The 20212-nt window shown below is 40.5% G+C and overlaps 2 protein-coding genes across 2 annotated transcripts in view; one reads left to right on the top strand and one right to left on the bottom strand.

Moving 5' to 3' along the window:
- cemip (cell migration inducing hyaluronidase 1) overlaps positions 1-8066 on the top strand; it is a gene marked incomplete in the record, with an annotated part of 278643 nt that extends 270577 nt beyond the window's left edge. The window contains 6 exon segments of the mRNA XM_034226980.1: positions 2312-2497; positions 2963-3167; positions 3750-3836; positions 4084-4241; positions 4435-4535; positions 4908-8066. Coding sequence (XP_034082871.1) covers positions 2312-2497; positions 2963-3167; positions 3750-3836; positions 4084-4241; positions 4435-4535; positions 4908-5035 — 865 coding nt within the window.
- A 3201-nt stretch (positions 8067-11267) lies between these two features.
- On the bottom strand, positions 11268-16142 carry mesd (mesoderm development LRP chaperone). The gene is made up of 3 exons (XM_034226997.1): positions 15913-16142; positions 14482-14714; positions 11268-11981 (listed from the first exon to the last, which is right to left on the bottom strand). Exons 1-3 carry the CDS (start codon positions 16066-16068, stop codon positions 11714-11716), a joined length of 657 nt encoding a protein of 218 aa, XP_034082888.1. The 5' UTR covers positions 16069-16142; the 3' UTR covers positions 11268-11713.
- Positions 16143-20212: the final 4070 nt, after the last annotated feature.

Below are 20212 nucleotides of genomic sequence, written 5' to 3'. Positions count from 1 at the left end.
TCTGAAGTGTTTTGCTTATAAGTTGTTTGCATTTAGCTAAAGTGTGATGTTTTTCCTCATATTGCATTGCAATAGCCTGTTTAAAGTGATCATATAACAAACAACTAATCAGTACTGATACTGTATGCTAATAGATATAGGAGTGATAATAATACAGTAAATGCTTTGAATTTCTTAGATATAGCTGTGCAGTATTCTTAACAGACTGGATAGCAGCAGACAATAGAAGGCTTATTACAACCAGAAGAGACATGAGACTTTTATTTTTTAGAGACTTGAGACTTGACTTGGACTCGTGACCAAAGACTTGAGACTTGATCAAGTCTCACCCCACAAAGACTTGAGACTTGACTTGGACTCGTGACCAAAGACTTGAGACTTGATCAAGTCTCACCCCACAAAGACTTGAGACTTGACTTGGACTCGTGACCAAAGACTTGAGACTTGATCAAGTCTCACCCCACAAAGACTTGAGACTTGACTTGGACTCGTGACCAAAGACTTGAGACTTGACTTGGACTCGTGACCAAAGACTTGAGACTTGATCAAGTCTCACCCCACAAAGACTTGAGACTTGACTTGGACTCGTGACCAAAGACTTGAGACTTGATCAAGTCTCACCCCACAAAGACTTGAGACTTGACTTGGACTCGTGACCAAAGTTGCATTAAAGATTAAACCCAAAAAAGTGGTAAAAAAAATATTTTAATATAATGTTTTTATCAAAGTCTTTTGCAGTGGACATTGTTGTCCCGAATGGTCAATTAGCGTAGTCGATTTGTTACACAGTGAATTAAATGCCCATTTGAAAATGTTTAATTGGAATTCCAAAATAGATCGAGAACATAGCCTTGTTATAAAAAAGCAGGCCATTGTCACCAACACAACCAAAGTTATTGCCAAATGAAATGTGAAAAATGTTCAAAAACGGGAGGGTTAACAAAAATAACCAATAAATATATATAATATCAGGACATAAAACATAATAGTAAACACTTAAAACAAAGTGTATTAAGTTGTTATTATATGCAACTGATCTTGGTAGATAGGGTAGAAGATGCAGAGAATAAGACGAGGTACCAGCAACCAGTAGGGGGGTCATAGAAACCTTTGTATACATTGTTCAATGATCGGTTATGAAAGTACAGCAACATACTGGCATTCATCTTCTTTACAAATATAATGATGTTATTATGCGTAATATAGCAACTAACAAATATCATAGAATGAGATTCAGTTTTAAATAGCATAACGTGGACAACTAAAAATCGTATCTAAGAACAGTACTCAAGTAAATGTCCCCCACTGTATGGTGTGTCCAAACAGATTAGTATCCAGAAAGACTACAGACAGAGGGAGACATACATGTTATTGTGAAAGATTACATGGGAAGTCAACTGCCAACATTCATTTGGTTTTGGACAATGGTTCCTCGTAAATGCTTTCTGCAAATGCTCCTGATGTCCCTCAGAGACTTCTTGGTGAGGGCAGTAAACGGATGAGGGCCCTCAGCTCATTCCTGTCACTGCTATTTATCAAGAGTCCCCACAGAATGCGCTCCTCCCTTCAGAGGGTGTTTACAGTGAAGCCCGAAGCTACTTTAACTGCATGAAAGCCAGTTGTCATCTCAAGCATGGCAGCTATTCCCCGTGGCCTGAGTCCCCCCCCCCCCCCCCCCCCCCCCAACCCCCTTAGTGTGGAGCCAGTTTATTTCAATGGATGAAATGGCCAATGGCCCCATCTACAGGTCACAGAGGAAAACTGCATGAGTGGCTGTTTCTATAAAGCAGCGGTCTCAAACTCCTTTTAGTTCAGGGGCCACATACATCTCAAGTGGGCCGACCAGTCAAATAATAGGATTATAACCTATAAATAACAACAACTTGCAATTTGCCACCCATTCACATGAACATAAGTTACGCTTCCATATTTTCACACCACATATTTTAATGCCATTTCACCCCAGCTGTGATAATTTCATTATCACTTACTTGAGCAGTTATTTTGATCATCAATCTACTTTTTGTTAAGCCAATGGTAAGAAAATCACAAAATATATTCAGTTAACTATATATTTAGCAGACAAGCTAAAGCCATAGTATCTTTCTTTCATTATAAGTTGTTGAAACAAATATTTATTAAAATATGATTTTCTTTATATGTTTTTGATCAACTAATTTGTTCAGCTCTGTTCCCCTGATTAAATAAAGGTAGAAATAATAATAACAGTGTGTGTTGTTTGCTCGATGTGAAAAGAGGATTTGCTGTGAAATAAAATCCGTACTGTATTGCTCTGTTTGGGATGTTTCAGGAATGACTGGATCAACGTTGGCCTCTGTTACCCACAAGGCACCACTTTCACCGTCATCGCTGACATCCACAACCGCCTGACCAAGCAGACCCGCAAGACCGGCGTCTTCATGAGAACCACGCAGATGGACAAGGTCAACCACTCCCAGCTGGCCCGAGGATACTACTACTGGGAGGAGGACACTGGGTCAGACACACACACACACACACACACACACACACACACACACACACACACACACACACACACACACACACACACACACACACACACACACACACACCAGGCCCGAAAACTGTTGGTGGCCCATGCAGTTGGTGTGCTCCCTGTTATCGGGCCTCACTTAGTATCAAATAAACACACACAGAAACACAAATACAAACACACAACACTACATTAGTTTGCCTCACAAAAGAAAACGTTACTTATAAACCATCCTAAACCATAATAAAGGAAGATGTTGCTAATGAAAATCGAATCTACATTTTTTCATGTATTAGGGAATTGTCTTCTAATGAAGACTTAGTTTTCATGTAACTATAAGATATTTGCTGAGAATGATGTGTGGAGATTTATATTTATGAGATACATATGTTATGATTATTCAAAAGATGATATGTGTTTATAACAAAGCTTTCCTGTGTGTTGCAGCCTGCTCTTCCTGAAGGTGAAGGCTCACAACGAGAGGGAGCAGTTTGCCTTCTGCTCTGCAAAGGGCTGTGAGAGGGTGAAGATCACCGCCGTCATCCCCAAAGGCAGCCCCCCCAGCAACTGCATGGCCCAGGCCTACCCCCGACACGCTGAGATGCCCGTTGTGGATGTGCCCATGCCCAGAAAGATACCTAATGCCAGGCTGGTGAGAATATATTTCACATTGCTGTAAACAAAGACAGTTGTAGTGGTGGTAGTGTTCATGCCTTCAGAAGAACATCAACCCTCAAAGGCATGCAAAATCAATATTACACCCATCTTACACCCTATTGTACCCATCTTACACCGTAATTACACTGTTATTACGACCATATTACAAATGGACACAGCCTGTCAAATTAATGTATCCTCCAGGATACAGAAACCATTTAAGGGTTAACTAACTCGCATGGTAGTATTGTCTCAATTTTTTGCTGAAAATAAGAAACAAATAACAAAAAAAAAGAAACGACCAATTGTTTAAAGCTTCGTAGGCGTATCCGTATAAATACAATGTATGCAACCTTATTTACATCCTCTTCAACTCTGCATCCAGCCACTGTCTTGCTTTTGTTTATTTGTGTTGCTACTCAAATCTTCATTTCCCTACAGCAGTCCTTGGAAATGTAAAATCATTCCCTTAGCTCTGTGATTGAAAGTGTGGCGAGTGAGTGTTTAAATTGCTTCTGTGAAATGCCAAATGTTGTGCATTAATTCCAACTCTGTTTATCTGCCTGTTTACTCTCAGCGATCACCAGAACACTTCCTGGAAGTCATCCTGGAGTCCTACAGCACTCGGTTCTTCCACATCAAGGAGGACTTTGCCTTTACTGAGGTATCATTTTGTTGTCATACACACAGCACATCAGTAGAGTTACACACACTTTGGTTGAAGACTGCAACCAATGGTTACGGGCTACAGAACAGAAATGCTGACAATGTAGAATATTTAGAGAGCATCATAGAGGCACACAATTTCCCTTGTGCACCCATGACATGTAGCCACTTCAACAAGAATGCAATGTTTAGTTCTGTCCTTATAGATCACACTGTAGTGTAATCGAGTGGCTCTGTTGTGACAGGTGAACGGCAAGAAGATGTACCAACCAGAAGACGGGGTGCAGCTGACAGTAATTGACGGGAATGATGGGAAGTTGGTGGAGAACAAAAGCTTCAGGAACTCCATCCTACAGGGCATCCCTGCACAGATAGACAACTACGTCAGCGGACTGAGAGACGGGTAAACACCAGTTTCTGTTCAACTACAATACATTCCGCAGCAGCATTTTCAGTGGTGGACAGTACCTTTACTACTCAAGTATTGTTTGTAACTTACAAATTGTAAGTGCAAAAAGAGTAACCTGCACTTTACTCCACTACAACTCAATGGGATTTCAAAGAAACCCTCTCTGTCTCTCTTAACCTTTCTTCAGTTCCATCGTCCTCATTACGTCCAAGGGCCGGCTGCTGACCCGAGGACCCTGGACCAAAGTCCTGGAAAGACTTGGAGCAGACAAAAGTATCAAATTGAAAGGTATCTATAACTTTAACAAGGTCTACGGAGATACATTTGCCCAGTGGCTACAATGTACGTTAAATACATCGATAAAAACATGTAGCATTTTCAACAGAAACGCAGCTGATGGCCCTGTTGTTTTATTGGTTGCATTTTAACCAGCTCCAAATATTACTATTTGAATATTATTAATTGTCAACAGTTGTAAAAGGAGACAACCTGGCCGCCAAAACTGTCTTCGTTGAATTACAAGTACACATCCATCAAAAAACTGCAGAACCAAAAGGAAGGACTACTCATATCTGATCAAGCAGAAGGACATTCATAGATCAATGCTAAAACACCCTTGCGCCCTGAGGACTTCACTAGCTGTTTTTGTTTTTCCTGCAGATAAAATGGCTTTCGTGGGCTTCAAGGGCTCCTTCCACCCTGACTGGATCCGTATGGAAGTAAACTCAGAGCGAGCCAAGATCCATCAGGTGCTGCCCATCCCTGTGGTCCACAAGATGAAGCTATGAGAGTGGGGAGGACAACCAAGAGACTAAGTAGCCCCCAGGAGATACTAAACACAATTACACCCCCACCACCACCACCTCCTATCCCCCCAAAAATGCACCCACTTACACATACACACTACCAGCACTGCATAGTCAGTTGCTCCAAGCCATTGTCCAGGACCAGTGGTGTGTTTTTATTTTAAGTTTGGCAGTGAGAAAGAATGATGTGATTTGGTGTAATGTAAAGGGGATTAAGCTGTCCCAGGGCCAGCGATGAAGTGTGTCAGAGTGGGTAAGAGATTCAGTAGAGGGAGTCAAGGTTCAACACATTCTCTGGCGGCCATATTGTATTCTAACAGCTAAGCTAACAGTGGCACAGAACAGACCAAGGAAGTGCGTTGGCAGTAGAAGGGCATTTTTTGTAGTGTCCAAACGGTGGTACTACATCTGTCGTTTCAGTCCGTGATGTCGTTGACCCAAAAACAAGTGTTCCAATTGACTTGAACTACCCAGTACAACGACTTTTATGGTCATTATTTACATCATTGAGTCTAGAAGTTATAACATGCGCAAAAATCTGAAGCCAGAGTTATTTTCCCTCTATTCATTTGAATGAGCCGAGAGCGGGTAATCGGAGGCGGCCCTTAAAGACAACTCAAGTAGTCTAGCGGCCAAAGTCGCCGGTCACTCTCTGAATCTCCATTTGCTCCATTTTGGGCTTAATGCGCCACTGAGCAACTTTAACAGGAATGAACAGGGTCTTGAATCCGACTGTGTTTCAAGGTCTCTTCATACATCCATGGATTAATAGGCCTGATTGTTTTTCCATAACATTTTATTGCCATTGACATCCCTAATAGAAGTATTTTGTTGACCTTATTTTAGCTTGTGAGCTAAAGTAAATATTTGTTCAACATAAAGGTGCACCTTGTAAAGCTTTGATATAGAAACATAGACAGTCCTCTAAAAGACTTCACTATTGATTCACCCCAGCAGTCTGACATCTACAGCCACATGTTGATCAATCCTGTGGTGTGGTAGTCACTGTTAGAAAGAGCTGTTTGGTGATGTATATGGTCGAGCTTTGCATGAAATGATCTAGTTCCTATAATGTGTTGTTTCGAACCTGTCTAAATGCAAAATGGAAGCCTTTCAGTGGAGGGTGAAGACTTTGCAGAAGGGCGAGATGTGATAGTTTTCAAAGTGTTGATAAACACACTTTCGGCCATTCTCTTCTGAAAGGCATTTATTGCCTGGAACAGAACAGAGTGAAAAATGATAAAGTCTCACACCTCTGCGAACACCAAGTCAATCACTGGTTGAATTGGAGGTGATTGTTGGTTGTGGAAAGTCACAAACATAGTCAGCGTGTAGGTAGGGAGACCATCAAACCTTTTTACTCCATACTGATGGCACAGTTATACGATGCTGTGAGAAGATAGAAGTCATTGAGGGAAGAATGAAACAAAAGAGAACTGAGAGAAATGACAGTGATTGGATTATTACACTCCAAATAAGGGAAGACATTGGCAGATATAGGGTATAGTGCTCAACGAGAGATTGAGTGTTTAAAAGGAGAAAAATCGGCCAGATGCCCCTTCCTCGACCACATCCTTCAGCTGTTCATGGTAATCAAGAAGATTTGGCAGGCCTGATGTATAAACCCTACATCATGTTCTGGGTGAAATACCTCCAGATCAAAAGCCTCAACTAGCTAAATTGACTTCTTTCAAGAACACCTATGAACAGACAAAGCACATGGAATAGGGAAGGCTACGTACAACCAAGAGGGATCCTCGATGGAGAGAAACTCCCTTTGGAGGAACACAGGGATTTCAGCCTTTGTAGTACTTTTACATGCACACCCCGAACGCAAAGTGAGGCCTTTAAATGCAGGACTTTGACTTGAGTATTTCTAAAACTGTTGTATAACTACTTTTACCGAAGTAAAAGAGCTGAGTATTATGTCTCGTAAAAAAATAGTTGTATAATTGAGGTTTTATTAGAGGAAGATAACCTACATCAACAACAACAAAAATATTCCATTATTCACATTTATTCATTTATATTGATCATTTAACAACAAATATTTCCAAGAGTCTGTTTCCAGCCTGGTTGTTTGGTACTTGTTTAATGACTGGCTGATTCTCCAATAGACCGTCAGTTGCTTGGCGTTTTGATGATGCGACTGCAAGCCTGTATATGAGCAGAGGGAGCAATGCTATGAGCGTGAGCCAGCTAATCTAACGCATGTATAGAGTTTGTACTTCAGCGAGCATCTTCCCATGCAGGGACTCTGTGGTGTGGAGTGTTTCTTTGCCTGCTTTGTTTGACAAAACTGTTAAAAGAGAGAAAAGAGAAGAAGAAGAAACCAAAAGAGAAACGTTAAGTGTTTTGCATCCAGACCCGTGGTTGTTTACCTGCTCTGTTTCATTCCGAGCACTTGATATTGTGATGTTCTCCTCCAATGTTTTTTCTATATCTGTGTTTGTGATCCATCCATCTGTGGAGTGAACCAGCAAGAAGTCCATCAAAATATAAAAGATTCAATTAAATGTTAAGTCAAGGAATGTTTAAATGTGCAATTTCCTCTTTTCAAAATGACAGAGATCTTTCTTTCAATTTGGCGGTACAAATAAATCCCCTCCCCATGCCGAAATAGCTGGTCTTTTTTCGGATGTCGTCACAGTAATTTAGTGTTTTGTATGTTTAATGTGTTTTTAAAAATCCACAGATTGCTAAGAGTTATATTTTATACTTATTTATTGTACAGACACAGTGTATCCAATCTACAAGGGCCAGCTTTTATTTGATGAACATACCTGCATTTGATACTTCATACTGTCCTGTATGTACAGTAAGAAACCATATAGGTCCATTTAAAGGTGTGTAGCAGACACTCATACTGCATACAGGAATATAACACTTGGCTTCTTCTCACTGTTCACTTGGATGTGTTGTATATGTGGCTTGGGCTTGTAAAGTAATGAAGCTCCATGAATTTGAATTTCTTTCAGGACTTTTGTACAGAAATAAATGATGTTTGTCTGAACGACGCTGTGTCTGCACATGTATTTATCCAAAACAAAAGCAAAATACCACAGTGTCTTCTTGAGAAAAGTGTAATATGTGTATCATGTTTCCTACTCTCAGCAGCAGGTGGGGGTAAATCACAGATCAGAAGGACCAGGGACTATTTACTCACTGCATTACACATAATATTGCAAAGCACACAGCAAAAACAAACAAGAAAATGGGAAGGTTGTAAACTGTACTGTGGGCTGCTGTATTTAAACAACTTAAAAAACTGATGTCAGCCCCCACTTCAAGTAAAAAAGCAGAGGTCGTAGAAGTACTCAGATCTTGTACTTAAGTAGAAGGACGGGCCACATTTATAACGCCGTGCGTAGGATTCACGTGGGAAGGTTGCTTATGTACAGTGGTGACGGGTCATTAGGGGCAGGTGCCCCACCTAGTGTCAGCAGAAAGTATTAAAAATAATGATTCCAAAAAAATGCAGAAAATATATTAAATATATTTTAAGATCATGTTTAATCATCTGATTCGTCTGTACATTGCTGTTTTAGTCTGTGTTCTTGTCATTAGTGTCTACAGTGTGTGCCTATTGAGCTGCTTAGAGCCATGTGGGACAAAACCCGATCATGCCCCTCCCTCTCACTGTCTAAGTGAACGGTGACTGTAAAAACTACACTGTGAATGCTCAGAGTATTGTCCTATTTAATGTGTGTGGCAAAAAAATGGTGGGGATGGCAGCTCTATAGCTGCCATCCCCACCATACGTCATCTCACATAATTCAGAGCTGATTGGCTGTAAGTACGTGTGCCGCGAAAAGTGTGGTGTGTGAAGAGGAGATGAGAGAGGTGCATCCTAAAACCAGGAAGTAAGCTGCGCATGGCTTCCCTCCACAAAAAAGCAACAAGATTTCTCCATGGGATTTTAGAAAATAGCTCAAAATAAGATCTGTGGGAAACGTACCTGTTACACGTTTTGTTCAGCCGGATAATATCCACATGTCTACCCTACTTTTATAATTTTTGAATCATAAATCTATCGATTAGATTTATGATAGACTTTTGAAACTACAAGAAGATAAGGAGGACTTTTACAAAAAAGTAATAGACATTTTTGTCCAGAAGGATAGGCAAATGGACTTCATCTTCATGTCAAGGTAAGATCACCATTGTATTGAAAATGGGATCTTACTAAGAGAGAACAATTCAATATTTAAATGATACAATTACATTTGTTGGGTATTCTTTTGTTGAACTGTCTGTTTAAAATTAATCGAAGCATCAGACAAAAAAAGGTTTTGAAAATAATATATTTTGATTTAGGTCAAAATATAATATTTGTAAACCAGAAGAGTCAATGCCAGTGCCTCACCAGCCATGAACCTCACTGCACGTCGATGCAGAAGCTTATATATAGACATCTAAGTTTGTTGTGCCCCACCACTTTTGTACATATAAAAACGCCACTGCTTATGTAGTAGAAATCCAAAAAATAGGTACAGAAATGTTCTGACATTTTCCGATTCACCAAACATTTGTGCGTACAGCACTTCCTACGCCGGTTTCCCTTTATAAATCACAATCGACTCGAAATGCGGTGCAGCTTTTGCGGGCTTCACGTAACGCCCATATTTGCCTATAAATAGTCAAAGAAACGCCCATTCATTCATTCATTCTGACTGACTTTATGAAGAACATCGCAGGAGATGACGACAGAACAGCTAAAAAATACATCTCACACCGTGTCAGAATTTGGTTCTTTTGGGGAGGTGGAGATAAATCATATTGTTTGGTGGATGCAGTTTGAACCAGAGTAGCAGCATGGAGGTCGGATCGTCACCAAAATAAATAAATAAGTGCAACTCTATATCCACCAGTTAAAGGAAATACAACTAATGTGTTGTGTTATATTAGCTGTACCACATATGGTGTTCTTAGTTTCCATACCTCCTGTGTTTTATGAGCGACTTATCAAGTCTTAGCAAACGGCATAAAACACGATTAAACATGATAGTATATAAAACCATGCTCGTATCTACAACCTATAGAAATGCAAAAGGGCGTCAGTTTCAATACCACTGGCCCAGGAGCAGTCCTTAAACATACCTTGTCTGAGCAGTCATGTGGAGCGCTCTAATACCTGGCCCTGGAACAGTGGAGAGTCCCTAAACAAGCACAAATCTCACATCTGATTTGCTACTTGAATATCATATGTAGATAAGTATATAGCCACTATAACTAGCTACTATATATTTCTATAAAGCAATTGTTCATATGTGGTTTCCTAAAATAATTATATTGTGGTCATTGTTGACGGTGACTATGAGTTTTATTATTTTTAAAATGCGCTTTCTGCCTTCCTGTGGTTATCAGGAGGTAGACATATAATGGCTAAGTAATGAGTTATAGTAGCCTATAACATTCATTATCCTAAACTGCTGGGACATTTCCCTCTACCGAATATACCTTTTTATGTTCTACTCTTCACTGACTTGTCAGCAGGTCAGCATCGATGTACAGAGCCAAAAAATACCTTGTTTATATTGGCATCATATTGAAGCCAACTCCACCTATCAAGCCAGCGTGGCTGAAACTTTCTCTCCCTCTCATACTCCCTGTCACTCCTCCGGTGACAGCTCTCTGCCTTTCATCCAATACCGACGTCCGCCTCACAAAACGCTATGTTGTAGCAGTAACAACAATTTAACAAAACTGCTTGTCAAAATACCAATACCACAGGCCAATGTGAATTTTTGTCTTACTGTTTTTGTAATATTTTTCATGTAAGTGGCCGAGCAGGCAAGTGGAAGGTACGTTCAGCTGGCCCGGGGTGTTTAGTCAGTGCCTCCGGGCCTGAGGGCCATTTATAATGAGATGGAATTGAAAGGATCGACATCATTCAGCATGATGCATAAGGTGATGTATCTATGTACTTAAAGTGATATTTAGAAGTGGAAATTAGAGTGCAATTCACTTACACACTGCAATGGGACACATGGACAGCAGTACAAAAGCTATATTTTGTATTACCTTAGTATAGAAAAAGAAGTTTCTTCACAGGCCTGACTGAACAGAAAAACCATGACAGTTACCAGACAACTCACACCTTTTTGTCCAATAGATTTCCTTTACTCAGAACTTAGCGCTGGCCCAGGATGAACACAGCCAACCAGATACTTTACAATGTTCAGTTTTAGACTACACAATGAAGGACATCTCATGTGATTGTATAAAAACGAATTTATTCTCATATTGTGTGAAAAACCAAACAGAAATGCAGGTGCTACTTGTGTGTGCAATATTGAAATGCTGCTGGATGTGAACAAACACAACACACACCAAGAGCGGCAGGTCTGATCAATAACTAGAATGACACTTCATTCACTCAACATGGCTCTTGGCACAGAAAGAAATGAAAAAGGTTTATAATTGTTGCCACGAGTACCTTTCAAAACAACATAAAAAGCCATGGATTTCATCTGACGATATTGGGACAACAACAAGTAACTAAAGGAACCAGACAGCACTGATTTTAAAGAGCATTTCACTCTGTGGCAGAAAAATGATTTCCAAAATGTTCCGAAAAGGCATGGTCACATGCTCCTGCAGCCCATCACCACGGGACAGAAGACCCTGTGAGTCCTCCTCACTCTGCGTGCCGTTCCATCACAGCTCCTGTTTCAGATGGCCGGCGCTGTTTCCCTCCAGGTCGGGCTTCTTGCTCTCAGACTTCTTCTTGCCCTTCTTCTTAGTGTTGACTTCATTAGGCTGCTTGTCTTTGCTGTCGTCCTTTTTGCCTGCCTTCCCGGGGAACACTTGCCCCTCCACGGTGACGTCTGCACAGCGCTCCTGGGAGATCAGGAAGTCTTTAACCTCCCAGGCGTAGCTGCCGTCCCGCAGCATGAAGATCACCCTGTTGGAGCCCACCACGAACCTGCAGGGGGACACGGAGGAAACACAGAACTCACATGATGCTCCTGTGATATGCTATGTTGGAATAACAAGTGAAATGAGTTGGCACTTCCTGTCTCGAAGTCAACTGTTTTTTGTACATGTTTTGGGTTAGACACCAAAAATAAGGTCTGTGGTTACCACAAGCTGACAAGGTTCTGTTTTCTGACAAAGTACAAAAGTAACGTACAACACTCTTGAATATCTGAAGCTTTTATCCTGGTTGCTAGTAAGTGACTAAATGAGACTACTAAACATCATGACGTCGAACATTAGCCACCTTTAGCTTAGCGGTGGTGATAAACTATAGGGAGGCGTGTGGCGCAGTGGGTTAGTGCGCTGGTCTTCGAATCAGAGGATAGCCAGTTCGAACCCCACTGCAGTCAGCATGTCGTTGTGTCCCTGAGACTCTTCACCCCAAAGTGCTCCTGTGGGGATTGCCCACAGTATTGAGTATGTAAGTCGCTTTGGATAAAAGCGTCTAACAAGTGACATGTAATAAACATGACCGTGATGTAGTTTGTTTATAGCCTTATTATTAGATCTTTACGTCTAGATTTCAATAAAGAAAATCAGTAAATATGGTCAGATTATGATAATCCTGCTGAACAAAGCATGTAAATATATAGTCAACAGTGTGTTTGCTACAGGTCTTATTTTCTGCTATGTTCTGAAAAAACCCAATGAAAAATCACATTGCTTTTGGTTGAAGGAGTCCCCATGGCAGCTACCTGCAGTGTGTTGTAGAGCAGGGGTGCCCACACTCTTTCAGCTTGGGAGCTACTTTTAAAATGACCAAGTCAAAGAGATCTACCTACAGGGCCGCCCCTGCCCAATCTGTGGCCCCACGCAAAGTCATGAGGCCCTCTGTGCCGCGAGCATCGTCGTCGTCGGGGGGGGGGGGGGGGGGGGCTAGTGTACTGCGTGTGCCGGATCCTCGCAGCAGCGGAGAAACTGTGCTTACACCAATTGCGCCGCATGAGCGCATAAAGGTGGGCCGCTTTTGCACTTCAGATGAGGCTCCCTCCGCGAGGTGAGGCCCCCACCCACACTGCCTTTGCGATGGACGTACCCCTGGACGTATTGGGCACCCCTGTTTTAGAGTGTAATTAGTATGAATTTCATCTGATTACAATGTAAAAAGTGTATCGATCTATAACCACACGCTTGCAGAAATATGAGCCAGGGTTTCACTGGGCTTTCTCATTCACACTGTTGAAGTATATCTTGTTTCAAAGACTTTCAAAACTACCTTTAGTTCATCAGTGTTTGAAGACTGAAGATGTCCCTCCACAGAGACTACATGAATCTGTTAACCACAGTTATTGTGGCATCACTCGAGTGTAGTGCTGAACAACTTATGTTCCATTTTTTTAACCAATTCGTAATTATTCCCAAATAAATCAACTCCAGGCCTGTATTGGTGTCATCACTGGCATGACTCAGAAAGCATCTAGGAAAGCTCCATTGGAAGCCATTTGGAAAGGGCAGGCACTTTCAAAAATACTTAGCAGGTGATTGGATATAGGCTTAGTTTGTCTGGGGACATCTTACTTCTTCCTTCTCTCTGTCTATACCTGTGTACTCTCATGTTCCGATTAACCCAGCTTCCCCAAATGTCTTTCTTTTTGGTGTCTATATACGCTGGGATCCGGAGTCATGGATGATCCTGCGGTCCTGTGTCCTGGATCGCGAGCCCTGGATCTTGAGTCGTGGCTGTAGTCCTGGATCATAGGTCCTGGATGGATATCCTCGTGGATTCATTTTCCTATTATACACACATGCATTTCCAAACATTTGGACTACCTAAGTTTTTCCTTGTACGATGTGAGGGTCTAAGGACAGAGGGTGTCGTATTGTCATACTGATATTCTGTACAAACTGTGAAGTCCACTGAGACAAATGTAACATTTGTGATATTGGGCTATATAAATAAACATTGATTGATTGATTTAATCTGTCTATCACCTTCTATCATGGGCCACTTCTGATTGGTTAACAATGGCTGGTACATGTGGAGCACAGCACTTCTGATTGGTGTGGATGACTGACACACAAGAAAAAGAAAAGAAAAAAGTAACAAAAAAAAAGTTTGCAGTCTTGGCGATTTTTTTATTGCATCATTTAAAATCGCGATTTCGATTTAAAATCGATTAATCGTTCAGCCCTATTTAAATCTAATCGGGGTCGGCCTACAAAAATACGTCATCACTGCACCACTCAATACTTTTGTACTTTAGCTTTACATTTGCAATGCAGGACTTTTACTTGAAACAGAGAATTCCTACACTCTGGTACTTGTATTTTGACTTAAGTAGAAGCTCTGAGTACTTCTTCCACCTGTCTGCCAATTTTATTTTGAACACTTAGTAGCTGTTAAAATGATTAGTTAATGATTGTCCACATTTAAAAAATCCTTCATGGTGACCAAATGGACTCTGCAAAGTGTCACTTGATGTTTAAGGAGGTCAGACAGTAGGTACCTCTGGATGTCGTAGTTGGCGTTGAAGAGGCTGCCCTGCCACAGGCCAGTGAGCTCCTCCGTCTCCTTCTCAGTGGGCTCCCCCGACACTGTGGCAAACACCATCAGAGTCTTCCCCTTCTTGGACATCTTCAGCAGCTCCTGAGGCTTGGAGGGGTCCAACTTGGAGAAGTCAATGGGAGGAGGAGACCTCTTGTGCTCGGGGAGGTCCCCTTCCTCAATGTCATCGTCCTCCTGCGGAACATGAGGAGGAGCAGCCCTGTACGGTGAGTCATCAATGCATTGTCCAAAAACCTTTGAATGACATTATCTGAATATCATAGCTGTGTCTTTTTCAAACTAGTTCATACAATACTCAAAGTGTTCCTGTGTCTTTACATCTGTTTACCGACATACAGCCCAGAATGGTTCACATCCAAATTCAAAACACTTCATACACGTGTCAAAATCATCTCTGACAGAATGCTTATTTTTTCAAATATTGCATACATGTATGTGTATTTTATTAATGACCTTTGTGCATGTACATTAAGTGCTTATGTTACATTGTAATGTACAACATTTTGAGAAAACTTTGTTTAGATTTGTGTTAGCTGTAAACGGTCTATCTCTGGAACTCACTACCCCAATCCATCAGAGACTCTTCCTCCCTCACAGCATTCACAACATCACTCAACAGCCACCTGTTCAACACTGCATTCAACCACTGACCCCCCCTATTTTCTGTTCTGTTTATCTCTTTTTGTATTTCTTTGTTATCTATTTTTTTTTCTTCTCTTGTCTTTATTTTTCTTAACTCTCTGTCAAAGCGTCTTTGAGTTTCATGAAAAGCGCTATAAAAGTCCCATGTATTCTGATTATGATCTGTTCTTCAGTAGTTCTGTGTGGAAGTACTGACGCACATACTCCATTCTGACTGTTAGAAGAAGTATTCAGATTATTTACTTCAGCAAAAGTAGCAATACTGCAGTGTAAAAAAGACTTGGCTACAAGTAAAAGTCCTGCATTCAAAATTGTACTTAGGTAAAAGTAAAAAAGTATTAGCATCAAATCATACTTTCAGTACAAAAATGCAAAGGTACTAATAAAAGTGGGGCATATTTGAACTACATTTTAAAATACTGGGTTGCTTAACCTATGGTAATATATGATAATGTATTAGTTGATTTCTATTTTGCATTTATAACCTAAATCAATAAAGTAATTAGTAACTAAATATGTAAAAGTATAAAGTAGCATTATATGAAAATGTTACTAGTAAAGTAATTTGTATGTACAATACTTGAATAAATGTACTTAGTAACATTCCACCTCTGCACAGTTACATGTTTCTGATGATGTTCTTATTAATGATGCTAGCTACATGCCTAGCTAACAGCTAGGCTAGTTGTTAGCTTGTGTTTGCCTGAGTGAAAAGCTAACATAACGTTACCTCCCATTGTTCCAGGAGCCGCGCCATATCTGCATCATTGTAGTCTCGGATATCCTTCTTTTTCTTGGCCTTAATTTGACTGTCTGTCGCTAATATACAAAGCATATATGTGCAGAGAAGGAGCACCACACATCTCCACCTGAAGTCAGACGCCATGTTTACAGATGGAGTGTTGTCATTGGCTGCACTCTGCCGGTCACAAGACGGGAGGGGCGTGTCCCAGCTGTAAAAGCCTGACCAGCGGCGCTCTCACCATGTGAGGGATTTTCAAAATAAAGCTAAATGAAACACAATGCGTCACACTTTGCCCCGTTTTCTGTTGATGTATGTTATATTGATTGTTAAACACAAATGTTTTGTTTATTTAACTTGTTCATTCCTTTATAGAGCGTGAAGCCTTTTAAAATAGATATCTATGAATAGATTAAAGGTGAATACTTAAATGATGAGGATAGCAACAGTTTATCAATGTTCTAATCTATTCCATATACATTTTGATACATACATTGCCATTTTCTTAATGTATTTCGTTTTTTGTAAAGCACTTTGAATTGCCTTGTGTTGAAAGGTGCTATATAAATAAACTTGCCTTGCCTTGCCTAACATCACACTTTGGATCAACACACATTACATTGTTAGTAGTATACATTCATTGTTGGATTGGGGTTGCTAATAAGAAAGACACATGGAAATGAACCAGAATGATACATTAAATTGTATTTTTTTTACCCAAAGCGACTTATACATTATACTTATACTTATTACATTCAATAATGTGGGCAATCCCCACAGGACCAATTTTGGGGTCAAGTGTCTTGCCCAAGGACAATATGTATTCAAAATGTTACAATAGTTTCAGTTACAATAGTTCAGACACGCTGCAAATAGCTGATGGGTTTTGTGTTGTGTTTGAATTTGCGTTTTTTATGCAGTACATTACATTACATTGCATTTAGCTGAGGCTTTTATCCAAAGCGACTCACAATAAGTGCGTTCGACCAACAAAATACAAACTTGAAGAAAACAGAATCATATAAGTACATCAGGTTTCATAGAGCAAAAACATTTCAAGTGCTACTCAACTGGCTTTAGATAAGCCAGTCCTTTATTAGTATATAAGTGCTTTGTTAATAGTTCTATCACTCGAAGTGGAGTCGAAAGAGATGAGTTTTCAGTCTGGAAGGTGTGTAAGCTATCTGCTGTCCTGATGTCAATGGGGAGCTCATTCCACCATTTTGGAACCAGGACAGCAAACCCACGTGTTTTTGCTGATGGGAACTTGGGTCCCCTTCGCAGCGAGGGCGCAGCGAGTCGTTTGGCTGATGCAGAGCGTAGTGCACGTGCTGGGGTGTACGGTTTAACCATGTCCTGGATGTACGAAGGGCCAGATCCATTCGCAGCATGGTACGCAAGTACCATTGTCTTGAAGTGGATTCTAGCAGTTACTGGAAGCCAGTGAAGGGAGCGGAGGAGCGGAGTGGTGTGGGAACATTTAGGAAGGTTGAAGACCAAACGAGCCGCTGCATTCTGGATGAGCTGCAGAGGTCGGGTGGCACATGCAGGTAGACCAGCCTGGAGGGAGTTGCAGTAGTCTAGGCGTGAGATAACGAGAGCCAGTAGTATGCAAATCTGGTCAAAAAGCATAATAATAGAACATATCCAGAGTCAGGCAGGATCCTCCGTTGTGTTCAGAGGAAGGAAACAGAAAAAGATAACATGAGGCCGGTTCTTAAGGCTAATAAATGTTTCTTACTGCAACTTTGCTGCTCCAATCCTGAGCAGGATGTGAATAAATCCTTGTGATCCTCAGTTAGCATGTTGCTATATTACGTGAAACACTGTTGGAGTGAGGTCAGCAGAGTTCATGCAGTTGTATGGCTCAGAGATCAGAAAGTGTAGAGCCGTTTCCTCTCCTGGTGACTCCACCCAGTGGCACTGTGCCCCGTGCAGCTGCACTCTGACAGTACAGCACTCACATCCACATACAAAAAACTGCACGTGTTTTAACGAGGACCCCAGACCACACATCACCCCAATTTTGTAATGAAAATATACTTTTATTAACTCAAACATGGAATTTAAAGAAAAGGATTTCCCACTTCCACTCCACACTTCTCTCCACTCCACACTTCTTTTCACCATTCACACCACTCTCTCAGCTCTCTCCGCTCTCTCAGATTACTCAGCACATACTCAGGCGGAACCAAACCGCACCGAACGCTCCGTCTTCATCCAGGCGGCGTGTGAAGATATTAAAGGGAATATTGTATTTGTTTCTCAAATCCCCAACAGCTAACTATCAGAACATTTGAGGTAGACGGGCATTCAATATCCAATTCCTAGTTTTCATTGTTATATTGCCAGAAAGTCTGTTTCTTAATCAGAAAAGCCCCTTTGCTATTTGATTCTACCAGGATAACTATGCCACTAAACAGTTTCTAGTTGATTGTCCTTTTTGACAGATTTTGAGACAATGACAAAGAGGGTTTTGTTACGTATAATTGTATAGCTTAAGTAATTGATGATTACAAATGATTGTATTGCTTTTCTAATGATCATAATCTTTGTGTTTCTCTGTTTAGGATTTTTGTACGTAATCGTTGCTCTTTTATAATATTGCTCTGCTTCACATTTACAAAAAAAACAGTAGTCAGGCAGGATTTCTTTAAAGAGACACTTTTGTTTGGTCATTTAGGATGAAAAGGTGCATGTTATCAAACGTTCACAATGTGGCAAACCTTTTTGTAAATGTTATAATAATTATAATATGTAGCCTGAATACATTCACCGATGGTAACAGTTACATTTACAATCATCAGGTATCAAAGCACTACAGCAATCTCTAAAAACAGGGTACAACGGAGCTGATCCAGATTTGCTGCGGTCACGACGTCATTACTCAAATGTGGCTGGCTTTACGTTGAACTCCTGGCAACGTCCCGCCCGCCACGGGCCTATCATCCCCTATCTACAGGGCTTCTCAAACTCCGGATCGAACTGCAAATCAATCCGGACCCAACCCTGTGTCCCATTTATAAAAAAAAATGTAATTATACAAAATAAAAAAATAAAACCTTTTGGATTCTGATGTAAATTAATGTATATTTTCTTGTGTCTGACGCGTTGCGAGAATGAACGTGCATATATATTTACTTGTGTGCGCGAGTGTGACAGCGAGCCTTGACTTTCTAATGCTTCTAATGCCTTTTTTGCCGAGGTTCAAGGCATTGGCTACAGACAAACTGTACTACTACTGTAGCTATGTTCGTATGACAAATAAAGAACCTTGAACCTTGAACACTCAGAGCTAACCTGTACTGGACAGAGTATGTGTGAGAAAGCAGGAAATAAAAAGATACGACACCTTGTGGTAAACCTGCGAGAGAGAAAAGGTCTGAGTTTTAAATCATAAAATAATCATTGAATATGAACTAGGCCTACATCAAGAAAAATGTCTGGTTAAACCTCTATGGTGTCTTTAAAACAACAATTGTCTGTCTAGTCACTATAGTGCAACATACATTTACTAAAAGTAACTTCTTATGTTGCAATATGCAACATTGGATCTTTCCAAAGAGTTTAAACTAGTTAACACTCGGACAAAATGTCCCTTCAGTCTTCATATGTTAGTTATTTACAGAAACAACTTTACTGTAATTAAATATATTTCATATTTTCCAATATTTGACTGCACTAGCTCGACTAATCGAGTCAGTTCATGGAGCTATGGAGATCTGACGGCTCAAATTGTCCAAAAACGGCCAGGAAAAAAGTTATTTAATTAATTTAAACTCGTTAAACTCTGACATTTTCCTCGATAACTTTTTAGTGAAAGTGAACTGGGTTGAGGTGGGCTCGTTTTTTTCACTGATACCTTGTTCAGTTTAGTAGAAAGCGTCGACTAACCGCTTTGTCCTCCAAAGTCTCAGTGAAATAGTGATTGTGGAACGAGCTTCTCAAGTATATAATACGTAGCTCCATGGCAACCTGCGTCATGCGTCAACGTAACGTGACTGATTGAAAAGTATTTATATTGGATTTGTATTCCCATTTATTTATTGAAATAAATATTTCCTGCTTGTTTAAAAACATACATTTATTGTACAGACCCAATGTATGCACCTGTTGTTTGGATTGACAATGCAAGGATATCAATTAGTATTTCAATCTCGGTCAACAGATGTCAATAGTTTTAACTCATTAAAGAGAGGACATGGAAATGAAATATATTTAGCATTAAAACGTTGGTTTCGAGCTGACAATGTTGCTGAGTGATTCAAGTTAGCCATTTTGGCATATT

This window comes from Gymnodraco acuticeps, unplaced genomic scaffold (assembly GCF_902827175.1).
Source record: "Gymnodraco acuticeps unplaced genomic scaffold, fGymAcu1.1, whole genome shotgun sequence".
Lineage (NCBI taxonomy): Eukaryota > Metazoa > Chordata > Actinopteri > Perciformes > Bathydraconidae > Gymnodraco > Gymnodraco acuticeps.
The sequence above is the reverse complement of the archived record's forward strand: the minus strand, read 5'-3'. Positions and strand labels throughout refer to the sequence as shown.

What these genes read in the sequence shown, in the direction of transcription:
- mesd (XM_034226997.1), bottom strand. Translation starts at nt 16,068, where the DNA reads ATGGCGTCTGACTTCAGGTGGAGATGTGTGGTGCTCCTTCTCTGCACA. An exon ending in GGCTCCTGGAACAATGGGAG is followed by an intron (nt 14,715 to 15,912) that starts GTAACGTTATGT and finishes CATGTTCCGCAG; the next exon opens with GAGGACGATGACATTGAGGA. An exon ending in GCCAACTACGACATCCAGAG is followed by an intron (nt 11,982 to 14,481) that starts GTACCTACTGTC and finishes GTCCCCCTGCAG; the next exon opens with GTTCGTGGTGGGCTCCAACA.